At 36.9% G+C, this 17,918-nt stretch overlaps 2 protein-coding genes across 2 annotated transcripts; both read left to right on the top strand.

The window, feature by feature from the left end:
- The first annotated feature begins 2,439 nt into the window (after positions 1-2,439).
- Positions 2,440-10,112, top strand: LOC135598220 (calmodulin-binding receptor-like cytoplasmic kinase 3). The gene is made up of 7 exons (XM_065091761.1): positions 2,440-3,281; positions 3,718-3,972; positions 5,496-5,755; positions 7,527-7,692; positions 7,767-7,856; positions 8,699-8,997; positions 9,491-10,112. The coding sequence occupies exons 1-7, from the start codon at positions 2,939-2,941 to the stop codon at positions 9,716-9,718; spliced, it is 1,641 nt and encodes a 546-aa protein (XP_064947833.1). The 5' UTR covers positions 2,440-2,938; the 3' UTR covers positions 9,719-10,112.
- A 2,345-nt stretch (positions 10,113-12,457) lies between these two features.
- On the top strand, positions 12,458-17,860 carry LOC103972488 (pyrophosphate-energized vacuolar membrane proton pump). The gene is made up of 8 exons (XM_009386846.3): positions 12,458-12,829; positions 14,452-15,026; positions 15,246-15,625; positions 15,697-15,783; positions 15,859-16,189; positions 16,782-17,192; positions 17,284-17,343; positions 17,446-17,860. Exons 1-8 carry the CDS (start codon positions 12,577-12,579, stop codon positions 17,662-17,664), a joined length of 2,316 nt encoding a protein of 771 aa, XP_009385121.1. The 5' UTR covers positions 12,458-12,576; the 3' UTR covers positions 17,665-17,860.
- The last annotated feature ends 58 nt before the right edge of the window (positions 17,861-17,918 follow it).

The following is a 17,918-nucleotide window of genomic DNA, read 5'->3' as shown; positions in this document are numbered from 1 at the left end:
ATTATTTTTGACATCTCCCCTAAAATATTGTGTCTATTAAAAACATTATAATTAAGTTAAATTGACTCAAAATCTAACCAAAACTAATATAGTTTCAGACAATTATCCTCATTGATTTAGGAGTAAGTATAAGCAAATAATAAGATTTTTTATATTAGTTACAGTGTTTTTAAATAGGTTTACGATATTTTTTATTTCTCTATGAAAACATTATAAACTTATTCAAAAATATCATACCTAATATATTCAAAATTATATACAAAAAATAAAGTTTGAAATAATTATTTTTGAATGGATTATTTAGTGCACATTCACGAAAACATTATAACTGAAGATATGGACTCAAAATCCAATATAAACTACCTCATAAAAAAAATTCTCAGATAATTCACACATGTAGGACGAGATTTTTCTCAAGATAATTAAATTATCATTGTAATATTTATTAGTGTTTTAATCAAGATTTTTATATCCTACTTTTTGCTTGAACGTATAATCCACACTAAGAAAAAATATGCAGTAAAAAAAAGTGAGTTCAGGAAATTAAATAAATAGTTGTTGTATTTATTTTATTTTCTTTTTCGAAGAAAAATATTCAAATTTACTTATTATTTTAGGATTATTATTTCCTAAACCATCCCATCACAGACCCCATTCTGCTTGCCACTTTGGGCCTCTGAATTCGACAGCGTTGCGCCGGCGATCACCAACAAATGGAGTATCTCGCGGCCGTGGCCGGCGACATCGAACCGACCGGTTTTCCACCGGTCCACCGGCATCCAGGTCTCGTAGAAGGCGGTCCCCGTCACTTACGACACGGCCACGCCACCTAGGAGAAGAAAGCATCATCCTTTCTTGTTCCTTTGATAAGGTTGCAACAGCTGGAACACCAGAGGGACGGGCTTGCATTAAGGCCTAAACATTGCAGGTCTGGTCAAAGTCAACCAGCGACTTGCGAAGACTAGATTAGGTTGGCTTCAATTCTGCATGGCAGCCATTAACAGAGGACTCAACTTTGCTTCTTGAGTTGACGCGTAGTTTGCCGCAAGCAAGAAGTCAAATGTCTTTCTTCATCAGCTCTCATTGTGTATGCCTGAAGTGAAAGGTATTTATTTCCGATCCTTGCTGACTTGTCTTTGATGTCAGCATGATCATCTAATTTAAAGAAACAGCTGCTTCTCTAATCTGGAATAGTAATAGAGGATGGATGAGATTCTCGGAGGATGAAGGTTTTAGATTATGTGCTCCTATGGAATTCTCATAATAATTTATTTTAGACCTTTTTATCTCGTCTATAAATAGATAGGATCTTTACGGACTAAAAAGAAACATCTTATAAACGATTCAATCGAGGGATTATAGTATCTCTCAACCCTTTTCCTTAATCATCATCAATCTAAGTAGTATTATGAAATGATAGGAAGAGAAAAGAAAGATCTAGTTTCTCTTTGCAGATTGATATCTCAAATCCGACACATGTAAATCTGGTAAAATTTATTCTTCTGAACAATAATCAAAGATACATATCGATTTTATTTTCTTTTATATTTATTAGATCAAGAAAAATATTAAGCTCTTCCAAAACTTTCATTTCTAACCGCAAAGAAAGAAAGATGAAACTTTGAAATATTTATTTTGTCATTACCAATCATATCATCTATGTACAGAGAAGAACAATAACATACAAACTTTTTTTTTTAATAAATAAGTTAGGATCTAATAAAAAAATAATAATCATAAAAATATGAGTATTAAGTAATTTTTTTCTATTATGCTCGCATAAAATCAATAAAAACACTAGATAAAAAAAAAAAAAAAAAAAAAACTCAATCGCTTGTGAAGGTGTAATTTTCTCAAGAACAACTGTCTCAGTTCTAATCAATCCGCGAAGTGAAGAAGAAGTCTTCTCACCGACAACTAACAGTTAATCTAATGGATCATTATTATCTTCTTGGCCGTGGTAATCATCTTAAAGTAAAGCCAGAATAAGATGCCATCATTGCACGGTGGCAATAATGCCTTGTAACTCTCACACGTATCAGTCGATGACTTGGGACCATTGTGCCGCTCCCAGAGATATTTTGGGCATGATCGAAGGAGATAATTAAAGACAAGTTCTTTAATAGCTGGGCAATCGTGTCATGAAGTTTATCGAGAATCATTTTAATCACATATTTGTCGAAGAGTTTATATCTCCGAAAAATATATTTCGAGCTCCATTCATCTCCAAAGAACAACATCATCAAATATATTTTTCTAAGTCGGTAAACTAAATTACAAAATCAAAATTATATATTTTTAAATAATATTTTTCGAAGGTATTAATAATATTTTGAATTGTCACTAACTTTGGAGAAATAATTACATGATTTTACATATATATATATATATATAGATATATAATGTATATTTATATATATCTCCCCAATACCGCCAAATCTCGCCCTCGCTCGGAGCCGTCCGTCCAGCCAAAGAAGTCAATGATATCGTCACTCAGCTCATCTGCTTCCACCACGCTCAACCCAGACGTAGCCGACGGTTTCTGGTCTTCTGCGCTTGCGGCCATGATCAGCTCCTCTCTCGTCTTTTTCGTAGCTTCTCGCGTTGGCGTCCCCCAAAACTTGCCTTAATTCTTTGGCGTTTTGAAGTGGCCTTTTTATAGGGAGGGGAACGGGTTTGCATTGGATTCTTTTCCTTGTGCTGATTCTTTGCTAGGCGCATCGATCTTGTGTCTCCGAGATATCTTTTAGTTGATTCGTCCGATTTCTTGAAACTGGTTTGGTGAACTAGACATTGCGTGGCGTGTGAGAACTTGGTCGGAGCCAAAGGCGAGATCTTTCAGAGAGGGTTATGGCGGCTAGCAATTGATTTTTTTTTCTTTATTGGGTCTTCCGAGGTGGACTTTATCCAATCTGCGGAGGCAAGATTGGAGCTCGAAATGACATCTTTCTTTAGGGATATGTCTTATTTGGTTCTGATTCTGTTGATTCTAGCACGATTCTCGCGGGGATTGGTTTCAGTTTCAATTTCGCTTCCGACCGTTTTGGAGGTATGTGGATATGATCAGGTTGGCTATTTGGGATCGTCGGATGAGTACCAACTCTCAATTAATGGGCGGTGGATCGAAGATCCTTTTTGGATCTGTGAGGCACTTGAATCCTACTTCAAGAATGGTTGCTTCGCCTGTGGTTCCAGTGTGGAATCATGGCGAATGATAGGAGAGAAGCACTGCAATCAAGACTTCACTGCATTAATTCATGTCGACTGCAATACTTCCCCTGGTAATTTATTGTCAAATGGATCATTTTGTATCAGTATCTTATATTGTGTTCATGCTTACCTCTTCCTGCAGTACGTTGTAGAGGGAATGTGATTCTTCTGCAGCTGACTGTTTTGTTGCCCGATTGGATTATGCATGTATGGCCATGTACTATAACTATGCACCAACTTGTAATGGGCTTGAGGACATATCTAAGGGCACTTAATCCGGTTGGATTATTAGTGGACGAAAATGTTACCATTTCACGGAGTTAATCGTCTAGTTTTCTTTAGATTTTTGTGTTTTCACTAGTTTAAATGCTTGACAGAAAAAAATTCTTTAGAGCTTATAATGTAAATATTCATCCCTTCAAACTTTCCTTGTCTTATTTTGATTTATTTAGTCTTTCACTGAATCAGCATGCATAATGCTTTTTATGTTTTTATGGTCTGTTGCAGCGGACTCATTCAAACTAGGAGGGAGGAAAACCTTGTTACAGTTATCAGAAAATGTGTCTACCCTTATCCAAGCAGGCAAAAAGGGTCTGTCAGAAGAAGAAAAGCAAGAGTATACACTTTCTTCAGAACCACAAAATATCCCTTTTGCTGTTCCAGGAATGCTCCTCCTATGTTGTGGTGTCCTCTGCCCTTGCTTTCACGCTAAAAGAAAGGAAGAAAGTGAACATAGTGTTCTAGATAGGCAGCAGAATTCAAGTGAGTGAAGTATAAAAACTTTTTTTCTGATTTATCTACTTTATGTTGTTTTGAGTTTAGCAACCTTAACACTTAATGTTACTTGCAGGTGCATTGAATATATACTTGATTTATGGTCTTTTTCCTTCATATATGGTTAATCCTCAATATAACTATATATAAGTAGGCACGTGATGACACCAAAATTTTTTAGAAGCTCTTTTTGCTAGCTCAGATTATTATCTGTTGAAAAGCATATGTATTACTTTAAGAGGCATGGAAGTTACTATATGTCTAAAAGCAAGATATTATGCATATAAACATCCATTCTGTTGAGTGAGGTGTGGCTGCGAGACATGAAGAAGTGATATAGGGAATTTAACATCTTCCCTTGATATTGTTATTTAAATCATATCTGGCATGAATGGCAGTTAACAAATGATTCTCAATATCTGTGGGTTTGGTGGACCGGAAACGGTCCGGGAATTGCATCCACATTTCCATGTCATGAGGGATGCATTTTCACTATTTAGCTTATTTCTATTATGGACTAGAGTTTGTGTATCTAAAATCAACTTTGTATGGGATTTATTTTGTTATCTTATTCATCTATATTTTATACAACTTGTGGATTTGAGGTGATTATTAATGTAGATGCAAACTGGGTTTTTTATTGATTGGAAGTCATGCAGTGCAGTGGAGAGTTTACATGTTGAAGTTAGGAAGTCCTAGAAAGTAGTTTTTCTCAATGATGTTTCTAAATAGCTTTTCTGAACTTTTCCTTCTATGACCTGAACTTTAATGTGTTCTTCATCATCAATCAAAAACCTCATCTTCACCTTTGTGGTTTAAATCTCGCACAAGAGACTATGCTTATCATTTTATCATCTGCTAGATGTAAATAAGCTCATTGCTTCATATACCAATGCCTTAAATGTTCCAGATTGAGCTTTCTCCTAACTTCTATCCCCTAATGTAGGATGTGAGTAGTGCTTCATGCTTGAAATAACTTCTTTGTCAATTATAATCATAATATATTCTAATCTTAAAAAATAATCAATTTATTATCTAATGTTTTGCTAAATCACATCATTGGTGATTCCTTAATCTTATGATGATGATATTAATCACCTTACTTGATGATTCCCTAACTTTATAATTTGGTTAGCTGGATGACACAGTCATTTTATGTTGAGAATGAACATATCATGTGATTATGGTAAGGTAATTCTTCTCTTACATATCAGCAAATTATTTGGTTTTTTTTACATGGAAACCTTTTGGTTCTCTTTGATGGACAAACATATCGAAGGGAGAGAATCAACAATTAAATTGGCACCTATTATGCAAGCCAATAATGAATATCCTTACGAAATATCTTGATAACCCTATTGTTACATGGTGTTATATCAGATTGGTTGATACTGTGGAGAGTATATTAACATAAATGCAACGATCTTAATTGTAGATATAACCATTAATTTGTAGACATAAGGCAGCATGTTTGTATTTGTGTCCTTATTATATTTCTTTACATGTTACAGTGGATATAACCTCATCTATAGAGCTAAGCACAGCCTCTGAAAAGATCCCTGCAACTCCAAGAGTGCCTCCTAGCCCGTCTCGATTTTCATTGTCTCCTCAATTGTGCAAAATTGGATCAGTACATCTCAGTATCGATCAGATAATGAGAGCTACTCAAAATTTTTCACCTTCACTGAAAATAGGTGAAGGAGGTTTTGGAACTGTATACAAGGCTTCATTGCCAGATGGTCAAGTTGTCTCAATTAAGCGAGCAAAGAAGGTAATATTATATATATATATATATATATATATATATATATATATATGTGTGTGTGTGTGTGTGTGTGTGTGTGTGTGTGTGTGTGTTTGCTTTTGTCGGTAATATGAAGCTTAGCATCACACATATGCATTGCCATATCAATATATATATATATATATATATATATATATATATATATATATATGTATATATATACACATGTATATATATGTATATATATACACATGTATATATATGTATATATATACACATGTATATATATGTATATATATACACATGTATATACATGTATATATATATGTATATATATATATACACATATATATATACATGTATATACATGTATATATACATATACATACATGTATATATACACATATATATATGTGTGTGTGAGTGTATGTGCTTTTGCAGAGGTAATATGAAGCTTAGCATCACACATATGCTTTGCCATATCATTAGATATAACAGAATACATATTTCATGAGGCTTCTAGTTTACTTTACAATGACCACTCATTCTGTTGGCAGTTTGATGCATTTTTTTTTACATTGCCTTAACAAAGTCACCAAGGATAGTTGCTCATGTATTCAAACTGATTCCTATTATAATATTAATAATCTTCTTTTACTGGTTTATAATATTAAGTTTCAATTTTTTGTCCTGATCTATTGATATTTTTCACAAGAGGCAGCACAACCCATGTCATTTCTACCCATTAAAAATAAGCTTTCCTTGGCCAATTGGAGGTAGATGCAGAAGTAATTAGCCTTCTCTCCCTCACTTGCATTAATGGGAAAATACCTTTCTCTTGGCCAATAGGAATCTCTTCTTTTCAATACCACTTATGTTTAGAGAACATGCAAATAGAAGTATTCTAATATGTGCTAGCAGTGGGATTGGGGATAGTCGGAGCGTTTTCGAATTCCTAACCTGCTCTGGATCATCAAAAGTCTATTCTAGATTCATAATTCTTGGCAGACCAGTGTTGTTGTCATCTACCATGCACTTAAGTTAAATGAGAATAGGAAAGATTGACGCAAGCAGTGTCTTATGCTGAGGAGAACAGATTATGCATTCCATGCAATAGTAGAATAACAAGCATACTGATAAGGCGGATCAGGAGTTATGATTTGTAAGACAGACATAATATTCTCTTTTGAATAGTAGTTGATGTCCAAGGTATCCAGTCCTGCAAACACGATGATATAGTGAAGATGTTTTGTTTTCTAGCCATTTCCAAATATTGGATTGTGCGTTTTTCAGAGTGTAGGCTGTTAGTACCACTATACATGTGTTCCTATGAAGCAATTTTTTGGTTTATTAGAAATATATTAGTTTGATGACATGAAAATACTGTTGTACTTATATGCCCTGTGGTCTCAATCCATGATGTATATGTTATTTAGTCCATGCAATTAGGTATATATATGTGAGGGTGATCATTGGCTGCTTTGCAGCATGGGTATCGATTAATTAGTCTCAAAAATAGCTTTTCCAAACATAGGAGTAAGGCTGCCATGTGACCATTCATAGACACCACATTGGTGGAAAACTCATGCATCAGAATGCTCTTTTTTACTTAAGAAAGAAAATTATTTGCTTTAATTTGTTAGAAATTTTAGAAGTTCTGCTTGATCTTAAAGTTGTGCTATGCGACTGTACAGTATTTGGCCATTCTGATTTATGCAGCACAACCAAGCATATCTTGAAAAGTTTGTTTCCGTTGATATTATTTGGATGTGCTCTGCTGATAATTGCTTTTGAATAGGAACGGATTTCATACTTGAAAGATGAATTTAGCAATGAAGTTGAACTGCTTGCGAAGATTGAGCATAGGAGCCTAGTAAGGTTGCTTGGTTACACTGATAAGGGAAATGAACGCATTATAATTACAGAGTATGTTCCAAATGGTACCCTAAGGGAGCATCTAGATGGTAAGCTTTAAATTCTCTTGTCCTTGTGTTGTTCACTTAAGATGGAGTATGATTAAATCTTCTCAAATTTTCAGGTTTATATGGAAAAATATTGGACTTTAATCAACGTCTAGAAATTGCTATTGATGTTGCTCATGCTCTGACTTATCTCCATCTGTATGCAGGTTAGGCTTCAATATTGATTTTTCTTTTTATGCTTGTTTATTTAATATGTCTAAAATATCGCTTATTTGTATGCTTTATCGTCCATAAGTTACAAACAGATTTAAGAGATTCATATGGTTACTAGCAAGTGCAATTTAATCTTTAATACACACATACTTACTCTTTTTTGGGCCTGACCAGTGTGTACTAGTGTACAGATATATGGTACATTGGTATGTTCTGGCATGAAGGAGAAGAGGAAGGCACGGTGTCTCACATCTTATTGTATTTTATTTAAGTAAATATTAGTGCTACTTAGGATGAAAGCGGTGTGTCATGTAGGGCATCACATTATAACTCAATTATTTAGAGATAAGCTGCTTTAACAGTTTATAGTTTATGATTATAAAGTCAGGATCAGTTAAATATGATGAGGCTTGCATGTTAGAATGATGATGCCTTCTACTGTTCATTCTGCAGTGAGGTTGTCTTGTATGAGGCTGAGGTCTAAATTTTCTAATTCTTGAGCAGCATAATATTATCTACAAACCAATCCACAAACTTTTTATATCTTTTTAGGTTCTGCTCCAAAAAAATGCTCATTACACAAATAATGAAATAAGTATCTACCTAGTTACTGACAGCTGTTCTTTTTCACAATATTCATGAGTGCTTCATGTATCTGCCTCTGTGAAAGCACATGGTGTTAATTTCTACAAATTAGTTGAACAGTGATGAAGACAATGTCTCAATGATACCCATGTTATCTAAATGTAGTCATGCCTTTTGGTTTAGTACCATGCTAGTTGTCTAGCATTTATGCTTGTTGAACATGTGCTGACGAGAATTGATTTGTTGACAGAAAAGACAATAATTCATCGAGATGTGAAGTCATCAAATATTCTGTTGACCGAAAGCTATAGAGCTAAGGTCTCCGACTTTGGGTTTGCAAGGAGTGGTCCATCAGACACAGATCAAACTCACATCTCAACCAAAGTGAAAGGAACTGCTGGGTACCTTGATCCAGAATACCTGAGGACCTATCAACTCACTCCTAAGAGCGATGTGTTTTCATTTGGCATTTTGCTCATAGAAATTATTTCTGGAAGGCGACCAATAGATCTTAAAAGAAATGTTGATGAAAGAATCTCTGTGAGATGGGTAAACATCAGTAGTCCATTCTCTTTGAAATCTTTTCTTGATATGGTGATTGCTATTTTGTAAAATTGTATGCTTTGTATCTTTGTAAATATCGTGGCAATGAAGATTCCAGACTAAATTAAAATATCTTGATAGTCTGGAATGCTTTAGTAAATTGCTTTTGGAGAGTTTATATTACTCTGATCTATTATGGTTCCTTCTGTGAATCATAAGGGTATTTGCAAATATTTAATAAATTTTTATCTAACTTCTTTAGAGCCTCTCAGATGACGAGGCTATTTATGTCTTCCCACATCCAAACAACAATACACTATGTTGCCATCGACAAACTAATTTAGTTGGATTATATTCTTTTGCTTATAGTAATTTAATTTCAGTTGTTCCTCTGTTCTGACGTTGGAAGGCAAACTCAAGTTGAAGCTTTGAGATAGTATATATGGATTCTTACAGGATGTTTTTCTCCTTAATGATCTTATTCAATTCTGTGTCACAGGCCTTCAGGAAACATAGTGAAGGAAATGTTAGGGATATATTGGACCCACTCCTAGAGGAGAAAATTGACGATGAGATAGTCAGCAAGATGCTTGATCTGGCATTTGAATGTGCTGCTCCAACACGTGCCGATCGTCCTGCTATGAAAGAGGTTGGAGAACAGCTATGGGAAATAAGAAAAGAATATGGCAAAAGCCTGAGGAGAATGGAGGAAGCTTTGCTCCAGTGAAGGCAGGATGATACAGTTTGTTGCTGAAGGATTTCTGCTGTCCATGTCTTTGATCCCTGGATGAGGTTCTACTTCAAGCTCTCTTTCTCCCTTGTGCCCTGCAAATTGCTGTACAACCAAGATTATTCGTTTCCGATCGTACTAGGGACCAGCGTATTCGATAGGAATTGTTATTCTCTACTATCTTAAGTAGACCTGTTTACCGCATACAACAAAACCTATTCTTGTTGCATATTTTGATCAGATTGTGAATCGTGCATGTTCATCCTACTGCCTTGGGATGAATAATATTTGTTCTCGGAGATTTATCCATTGTTTGTTGTGCTGTAGTCTGGAAGCCATCTAGTTTGAGTATACTGTTCTGGTAAATGTAATATATGATGTGGTTGTAACAGTTTTGGACTTCATTTTCAATTAAATGATGAACCTTTTCATGATTAACCTCTTGAGGTATGTGAAATCAAATGGTTATCCTGACGGTTAAAACGAGATTCAACTGGTACAAGGTAAAGTTAAATGCTTAATAGAGGTGATGGTAGTGAGTGAGTTTTATGTAATATATGCTGTGGTTGTTTGTATTGTAACACTTTTGGACTTCATTTTCAATTAAATGATGAACCTTTTCATGATTATCCTGTAGGTTAAAATGAGATTCAACTGATGCAGGGTAAAGTTAAATGCTTAATCGTGGTGATGGTAGTGAGTGAGTTTTTCAATGTATATCTATTTGAAATAACCTGTTACCACTTGAAAACCAATCAGATTCAAATTAAAGAAGATAAAAGAGAAAAAAGGAGTATCTTTAGTTCTATTAGTAGACAAATCATCTGAAGACTCAGAACTGGAAAATTCTCATTTTTCGCTCTTTTCTTCCTTGATTATAGGAAAATTGTTTATGGTCGTATCAGTCACTAATTTTTCAGATTACCATTAGTTAGCAGCCCTCATGAAATTAGGCAAGTAGTTGGCTGATTTAGTTTAATTTAGATTGTCAATGTTCTAGTAACAAAAATAACAATGCTTGCATTGATTCTCTCCGGATCTTGTATTGCATTAGTTGCTCCTCCTTTCTTTCTTTCCCTCTCTATTAACCTAATCTATCTAATGAAAGATTTACTGTGGTTGCACTAGTGGTCAGAATTTGATCCTCAGTTGATTTGATGGGAAACTAACCCAATATAATTGTCATTAGAAACCCATAAAGGGAAAGCAGTGCTAAAAGCAAAAAGCCTAAGAATTTGATTCAGGGGATATAGTATGCTTTCAATAGATATGCTTGTCATTTTCCAACAGCATTGTCACTTTGATGCATCTCATTCATGACCCCCAAATCCTTCCAGCTATCTCATGGCTCATTCAAAATAAGATTTTATTTGATCATGATTCAAGGAATGATAAGGATTCTGTAGACAGAGAAGCAGCAGTTTAAGGCATAATTCATGGAACATTGGCAGAGGTGCTGGGATACTGAATTAAATAAAGTCTTTTGAGTTAAGATGATGCAATGGAGATCTAGAAATGGAATCTGAGTCCATGTGTCTCCAAGGAGTGACTCTTGGGGGAGACTACAGGACTGTCAAGCTACAAGAAAGAAACAGCTATGAGAACCAGTTTGAAGAAAGAGTAATGCTGAAAGCACAAGTTTATGATGGAATCTTATTCGGAAAGATGTAGGATGTTTTCCAGGTGTTTGCTTAGCCCTCCACCTCCTGATGACAGCATGACACATCAAAAGCAACAACAGATTCTTGAAAGGATGGTCTTTGTGAGAGATGACATATGTTCCACATATAACAATTCTCACACCAACATGTGTAAATGACATTCTCACATTGATGCACTGTTAGTTCCTGTTATTTATCTGGACAATATTGATTGACTTGATTCCAACATGTAAACAAAATGTAAATCAATTGAGTATATTGTGTGGAATACTGTAAATGGATTGGCATCTGTAATTATATGATGGCTACAGAAACCTACATAAAGCTGCACAAAGATCTGATACATGTTCTGTTTGTATTTTGAGTGAGAAGCATCTGATGCATGTTTATATCCAGAGACAGGGAAAGGAACTACCTTGGGATGCAGAAATATACTCCATTAATGCTGAAGATGAAGGCTGTGTTGGTCAGAGGTTTCCTAGTCCCAAGGTATAAAGACATTTATTCATGAAATATTTCTTTCATATTTATTATGCAACAATGCAAATATTTTTATATTTGACAAAAAAAAAAAAATACAAAGGAACACTATCCTCTCTCCCATTTCCCCTTTGATCACTCTCCCTTATTCCGATCTTCAACTACGCGACTCCTTAGTACCCGTAGGGGTACCTAAGCCGTGGTTGGATTCGATGATCTGCCTCCAATCAGCAGGCAGGTAGGTGTCGCGGTAATCGACGGATTGGATAGAAGAAGCAATTTTTTGGTCAGTGATTAATTGCTGATTAATAGTCGCTTTATCATTATCTTAAGTTTGCGGTGCGCGTCAGGTGATCCTCAGGACCATCTAAGACAACACGATTTGTTCTCTCATTGGCTAGTGGGGTATCCCAAGTCGCCCCGGAACCCATGGCGGAAAGGTTAGCCGCGGTTAAGATTACCGAAACTTCCTACAATGCCCCCTCATCTTTGGGCAAAATGGGGAACAAATATCCGAAATTTGATCCTCGAACGCCCTTCCCATATTAGCCAAACTCTCTCTCTTCCCTTTATATTTGGGCTACCGAACGCCAGTCTCAGTGCAAGCGACCGAGAGCTCGGACATCATCGCGTTCGGCTCTGACGTGTTCCGAGCTTTCTGAGAGAGGAGCTTTGCCTCCGTCTTCTGGTGAGCTGTTCGGGAGAAATCCGGTAATGAGGGTGGCGATGATGTCTGATCTGCTGACGGAGGTCCTGATCCCCGTGGCCTCCGTCGTTGGGATCTTCTTCTCGCTGCTGCAGTGGTACTTCGTGTCCAAGGTAAAGCTGTCGCCAGAGAGGCAAACGCGCGGGGCGCACGATCACGGTAAGAACGGGTACTCGGACCGCCTCATCGAGGAGGAGGAGGGGATTAACGATCACAACGTGGTCGTGAAGTGTGCGGAGATCCAGAACGCCATTTCGGAAGGTGAGAACTTTGACAGAGCCCGTCTCTGGACCTCATTTTACGCTTGCTTATCCCATGGCGATTTGATTCCTAGTTGTCCTCCTTGTATTCCACTTGTTGTCGATAAAATCAATACTGCTGCGTTCTGCTTCATGTCTTTGTTCTTCATCACTATATTTAAGTTAATTATAAGGAAAAAAATAGTCTTTTCATTTGATTCTACTTTGCTAGGTTTATGGAATACGGGAGTACAGTAGTTCTTTTTACAGTTTGGCAATGCCCTAGAGGATCTTTCTAATAAGCTAACTAAGTATTGAGTAATTGGAGTTTCAATCTATTCTTCTCATTTTGTCACTTGCATTTTGCAAAATTATACTTTGATAATGCACTAAAGGATCTCGATTAGTAAGTTGGAGAAGTTGATGTGGTAGAAATGTTCGCAATCTCTTTTAGATTATTACTTCATGTAACTCATGTGACAGATATGAATTCTGTCATCATTTATACGCAAGTATAGGCTTCCGGCTATTTCACTTTGTAGTCTCATGTTTATATCAGTATTGCATTCTGGTACAGTTTGATTCTGATTTTGTATCTTCTTTTTGAGGAAAAAACAATTTTCGTATTCCTTTATTATATTCATCAGCTTAAGTTTTGTGGTTGTATTTGTTTGTGGTATAAGCATTTCTTTCTTTTTATCCTTTGGTAATATGGTCTACAGAGAAAATTATATGTATTTTGGTCTGTTCAAGGAAATAAATAGCCACTTGTTTGTGGTCCTTATGATTGTTCTCTTTTTATATTTTGCCTCTAAATGACGGATAATTTCTGTTTTGATACTTCATTTTGTTCAAATAAATAATTTACCTCATTGAGGTTGTTAATGCTCATAATACAATATTGACTAGTTAGCTTAGCAATATACCACAAAGAAGGGGTGGTTTTCTTTAATTGTAAGTGTCATATACGACATACTTATGTTAAACGACAGACTGTCTCTTAGTGATCTCTGTTCCTTCTTTTTTTTTATCACTATATTCTTTCTGTAATACTGAGCACATATAAAATTACATCTGATTTTATTTGTGCATCATGGCTCCCACAAATTCTTGTGCTCTTGTATCTTGGAAGCATCATCTCTTGGGAGATCCTTTCTGTTTGGTAACCCATCTGATCTTTGGACGGTGTTGAAGTCTGGTCAGGAAATTTCAATAAATATGACATGATATCTGAAGTTGAGTTTTCAAGTAAAACATCAAACGATGCCGTATACTTTGGCCAGTCAAATGGATGAAGAGCTTTGAGTAGTTATGTATACACACAAGTATATAATTATTAGCAATCAGTAACTTTTATAAGGGTCATAATAATGGTGAACTCTGTCCTATGGCTGGAGAATTTGGTTCTGTTTATTACTGTGTTTATAAATATACACACACAAGTATGCCAATGATCATTAGTTAGAAGATACATATTGCAAGTTCACCCTTAGTTTCCTTATGATGTGATCTTGACTGATGCTGGATGCATCAATTTGTGCCATTTATCTTTTCCATGCTTTGTATTTGTAATGGTTCTAAGAAAGATGATACTATGAGCATGCACTATGGCATCTAGGATTTGACATCTTATCCACTGAACAGGAGCTACATCGTTTCTCTTTACGGAGTATAAGTATGTTGGAATCTTCATGGTTGTTTTTGCAATCCTGATCTTCCTCTTTCTCGGATCAGTGGAGGGTTTCAGCACGAAGAGCCAGCCCTGCACTTACAGCAAGGATAGAACATGCAAGCCAGCTCTTGCTAATGCTATTTTTAGCACTCTATCCTTCTTGCTTGGTGCAGTAACCTCCATTGTTTCTGGTTTCCTTGGAATGAAGATTGCAACTTATGCAAATGCCAGGACCACTTTAGAAGCCAGGAAAGGTGTTGGAAAAGCATTCATTGCTGCATTTCGCTCGGGTGCAGTTATGGGATTTTTGCTTGCTGCCAATGGTCTTCTTGTACTTTACATTGCAATCAACATCTTTAAGTTATACTATGGGGATGACTGGGAAGGCCTCTTTGAGGCTATTACTGGTTATGGCCTAGGTGGCTCTTCCATGGCACTTTTTGGAAGAGTAGGTGGAGGCATCTATACCAAAGCTGCTGATGTTGGTGCTGATCTTGTTGGAAAGGTCGAGAGAAATATTCCTGAGGATGACCCTAGGAACCCAGCTGTAAGAATTTTGCCATTTCTGATGAACATGTTTATTTTACCTTTCTACTGCATATCAGATTATCACCTTGTAAATTTTACTGCAAACTTGTTGTACTTGGTCAAAATTATTGTTTTTTTGATACTCTATTGTTGTACTTGGTCAAAATTATTGTTTTTTGATACTCTACATTCTTTTGTCTCCATATGTTTCAGTGCCTAACACAACATATTTGTACAGGTAATTGCTGATAATGTTGGTGATAATGTTGGGGACATTGCTGGTATGGGATCAGATCTTTTTGGCTCATATGCTGAGTCTTCCTGTGCCGCACTTGTCGTTGCCTCAATTTCGTCATTTGGTATCAATCATGAGCTGACTGCAATGTTGTACCCCTTGCTTATTAGCTCCATGGGAATTATAGTTTGTTTGGTTACTACTCTGTTTGCCACCGACTTCTTTGAGATAAAGGCGGTGAAGGAGATTGAACCTGCACTGAAGAGGCAGCTCATAATCTCCACTGCTCTTATGACTGTGGGCATTGCAATTGTTAGTTTCATAGCCCTCCCATCAACCTTCACAATCTTTAATTTTGGTGCCCAGAAGGTGGTGAAGAACTGGTGAGAAATTTATATATCTGTAAATTTGTAAATTAAGTTTGGCTTCTTATTGCCATAAGTTGGATTGGTAGGGAGCTATTCTTCTGTGTGGCAATCGGTTTGTGGTCTGGCCTGGTCATCGGTTTTGTCACCGAGTACTACACAAGCAATGCTTACAGGTATAGGTAGCAAATGTATCTTCTTTTCCGACATCTTCCTTTACTTCTTTAGCTTTAACTTGTTTTGCTTTGCAGCCCTGTCCAAGATGTTGCTGATTCCTGCAAAACAGGAGCTGCTACCAATGTTATCTTTGGCCTGGCTTTGGGATACAAATCTGTCATCATCCCCATATTTGCTATTGCTGTCAGCATTTTTGTTAGTTTTAGTTTCGCTGCCATGTATGGTATTGCAGTTGCTGCTCTTGGAATGCTGAGCACCATAGCTACTGGACTTGCTATAGATGCCTATGGCCCCATCAGTGACAATGCTGGAGGTATTGCAGAGATGGCTGGAATGAGCCATAAAATCCGTGAGAGAACTGATGCTCTGGATGCTGCAGGAAACACCACAGCTGCAATTGGAAAGGTAACAAAGCTGACTATTATCCTGCTTTTTTCTTATCATTAAATGTCTATTTTTCTTCCTAATCTCCTAAATATTTGATAAAAGATTGGAAATGTTGTAGATCAAGTGTCTTTCTGAATTAATTGCAACTGTTTGATTTTGACATAGAGATATGCACAAATTCAAAGAATTTAGTGCTTTGGATGGCTTTGCTTTGCACCATCCCACACAATTTTTGCTGTTATGAATTTGAGTAGAAAAAGAAGTGGATGTTTGAATTTGATGAATATGGTGCTCTGAAATGGTATGATCACCATTTAGCAGGTCATCTATCGATATAAAATTGCATGAAGTTTAAAATGAAAGCCTATCTCTGGAATTTGCAGCCAGTTTCGTTATTCATGTGCTTTTTGCATGCAATTCCCTTGTACATGAGTAGTAATCATAAATGAAGTTGGAATATGTCTGCATATTTTTGTATATCTATGCATCTCGATCGATCATCACATACACAGAAACATGTAATTGGTATCCTCGATCCTTTTTCTGTGTTTGCCAGAACTTGTCATCTCTTGATGCATAAACTTAGCTACTCTCCCTACTTCCTTTCCAGGGTTTTGCCATTGGTTCAGCTGCTTTGGTGTCCCTTGCTCTTTTTGGTGCCTTTGTGAGTCGTGCAGCAATCTCGACGGTGGATGTTCTGACACCCAAAGTCTTCATTGGTCTGATCATCGGCGCCATGCTTCCCTACTGGTTCTCAGCCATGACCATGAAGAGTGTAGGCAGTGCAGCTCTCAAGATGGTGCAGGAAGTCCGCAGGCAATTCAACAGCATTCCCGGTCTCATGGAGGGATCTGCCAAGCCAGATTATGCAACCTGCGTCAAGATCTCAACCGATGCCTCCATCAAAGAGATGATTCCTCCCGGTGCTCTGGTGATGCTCACCCCGCTCGTCGTGGGAACCTTCTTCGGCGTCGAAACTCTATCAGGAGTGCTTGCGGGCTCTCTTGTTTCAGGAGTTCAGGTACAACAAATGTTTCGATGTCTTATTTATGTTCATCCAAGCTTCTTGATCATACTCGCTGATCTTTAATTCAATTATGTATCTTTGGAAGATTGCTATCTCGGCATCGAACACTGGTGGCGCATGGGATAATGCAAAGAAGTACATCGAGGTAAAGCTTTTCATGAAGATGTGAACTCTGAACTCCTGCATGGAATCTGTGATCAACCAAAGCATCATGAGTCTGTGCTACTAATGTGTCTCTGTTGGTCAGGCTGGGGCTTCAGACCAAGCCAGGGGGCTTGGACCTAAAGGATCAGATGCTCACAAGGCCGCTGTGATCGGTGACACCATAGGGGATCCACTCAAAGACACATCAGGGCCATCACTCAACATCCTCATCAAGCTCATGGCAGTGGAGTCACTGGTGTTTGCTCCCTTCTTTGCCACTCACGGAGGTCTCCTCTTCAAGATCTTCTGGAATGGAAAGTAGACATAGTTTCCTTCCAGTCATACCTACATTACCTAATCTCCCCCTTTGGAAAGGGATAGTTTATGCCTCTTTTTCCAGTTATAAGGGACTCGGGATTGTCGTCGAGTCCTGGTTGCTGAAAGAACAGCCAGTTTCTCCCTTTGTTAGGCTTTATTTTGATGAGGATAATAATGATGACAATCCTAAATTATATGCAGTTCATGTTCCTAGCCTTTTGTGCTGATTGATATACCTATTCATGTTGCTTGATTCAT

This window comes from Musa acuminata, chromosome BXJ1-2 (genome assembly GCF_036884655.1).
Source record: "Musa acuminata AAA Group cultivar baxijiao chromosome BXJ1-2, Cavendish_Baxijiao_AAA, whole genome shotgun sequence".
NCBI classification, from domain to species: domain Eukaryota; kingdom Viridiplantae; phylum Streptophyta; class Magnoliopsida; order Zingiberales; family Musaceae; genus Musa; species Musa acuminata.
The sequence above is the reverse complement of the archived record's forward strand: the minus strand, read 5'-3'. Positions and strand labels throughout refer to the sequence as shown.

Bases quoted from the DNA above. Each gene is read 5' to 3' on its own strand.
- LOC103972488 (XM_009386846.3), top strand. From the start codon at position 12,577: ATGAGGGTGGCGATGATGTCTGATCTGCTGACGGAGGTCCTGATCCCC. The intron at 12,830-14,451 runs GTGAGAACTTTG...TCCACTGAACAG, and splicing joins CCAGAACGCCATTTCGGAAG to GAGCTACATCGTTTCTCTTT. The intron at 15,027-15,245 runs GTAAGAATTTTG...ATATTTGTACAG, and splicing joins ATGACCCTAGGAACCCAGCT to GTAATTGCTGATAATGTTGG.
- LOC135598220 (XM_065091761.1), top strand. From the start codon at position 2,939: ATGACATCTTTCTTTAGGGATATGTCTTATTTGGTTCTGATTCTGTTG. The intron at 3,282-3,717 runs GTAATTTATTGT...GGTCTGTTGCAG, and splicing joins CGACTGCAATACTTCCCCTG to CGGACTCATTCAAACTAGGA. The intron at 7,693-7,766 runs GTAAGCTTTAAA...TCAAATTTTCAG, and splicing joins CCTAAGGGAGCATCTAGATG to GTTTATATGGAAAAATATTG.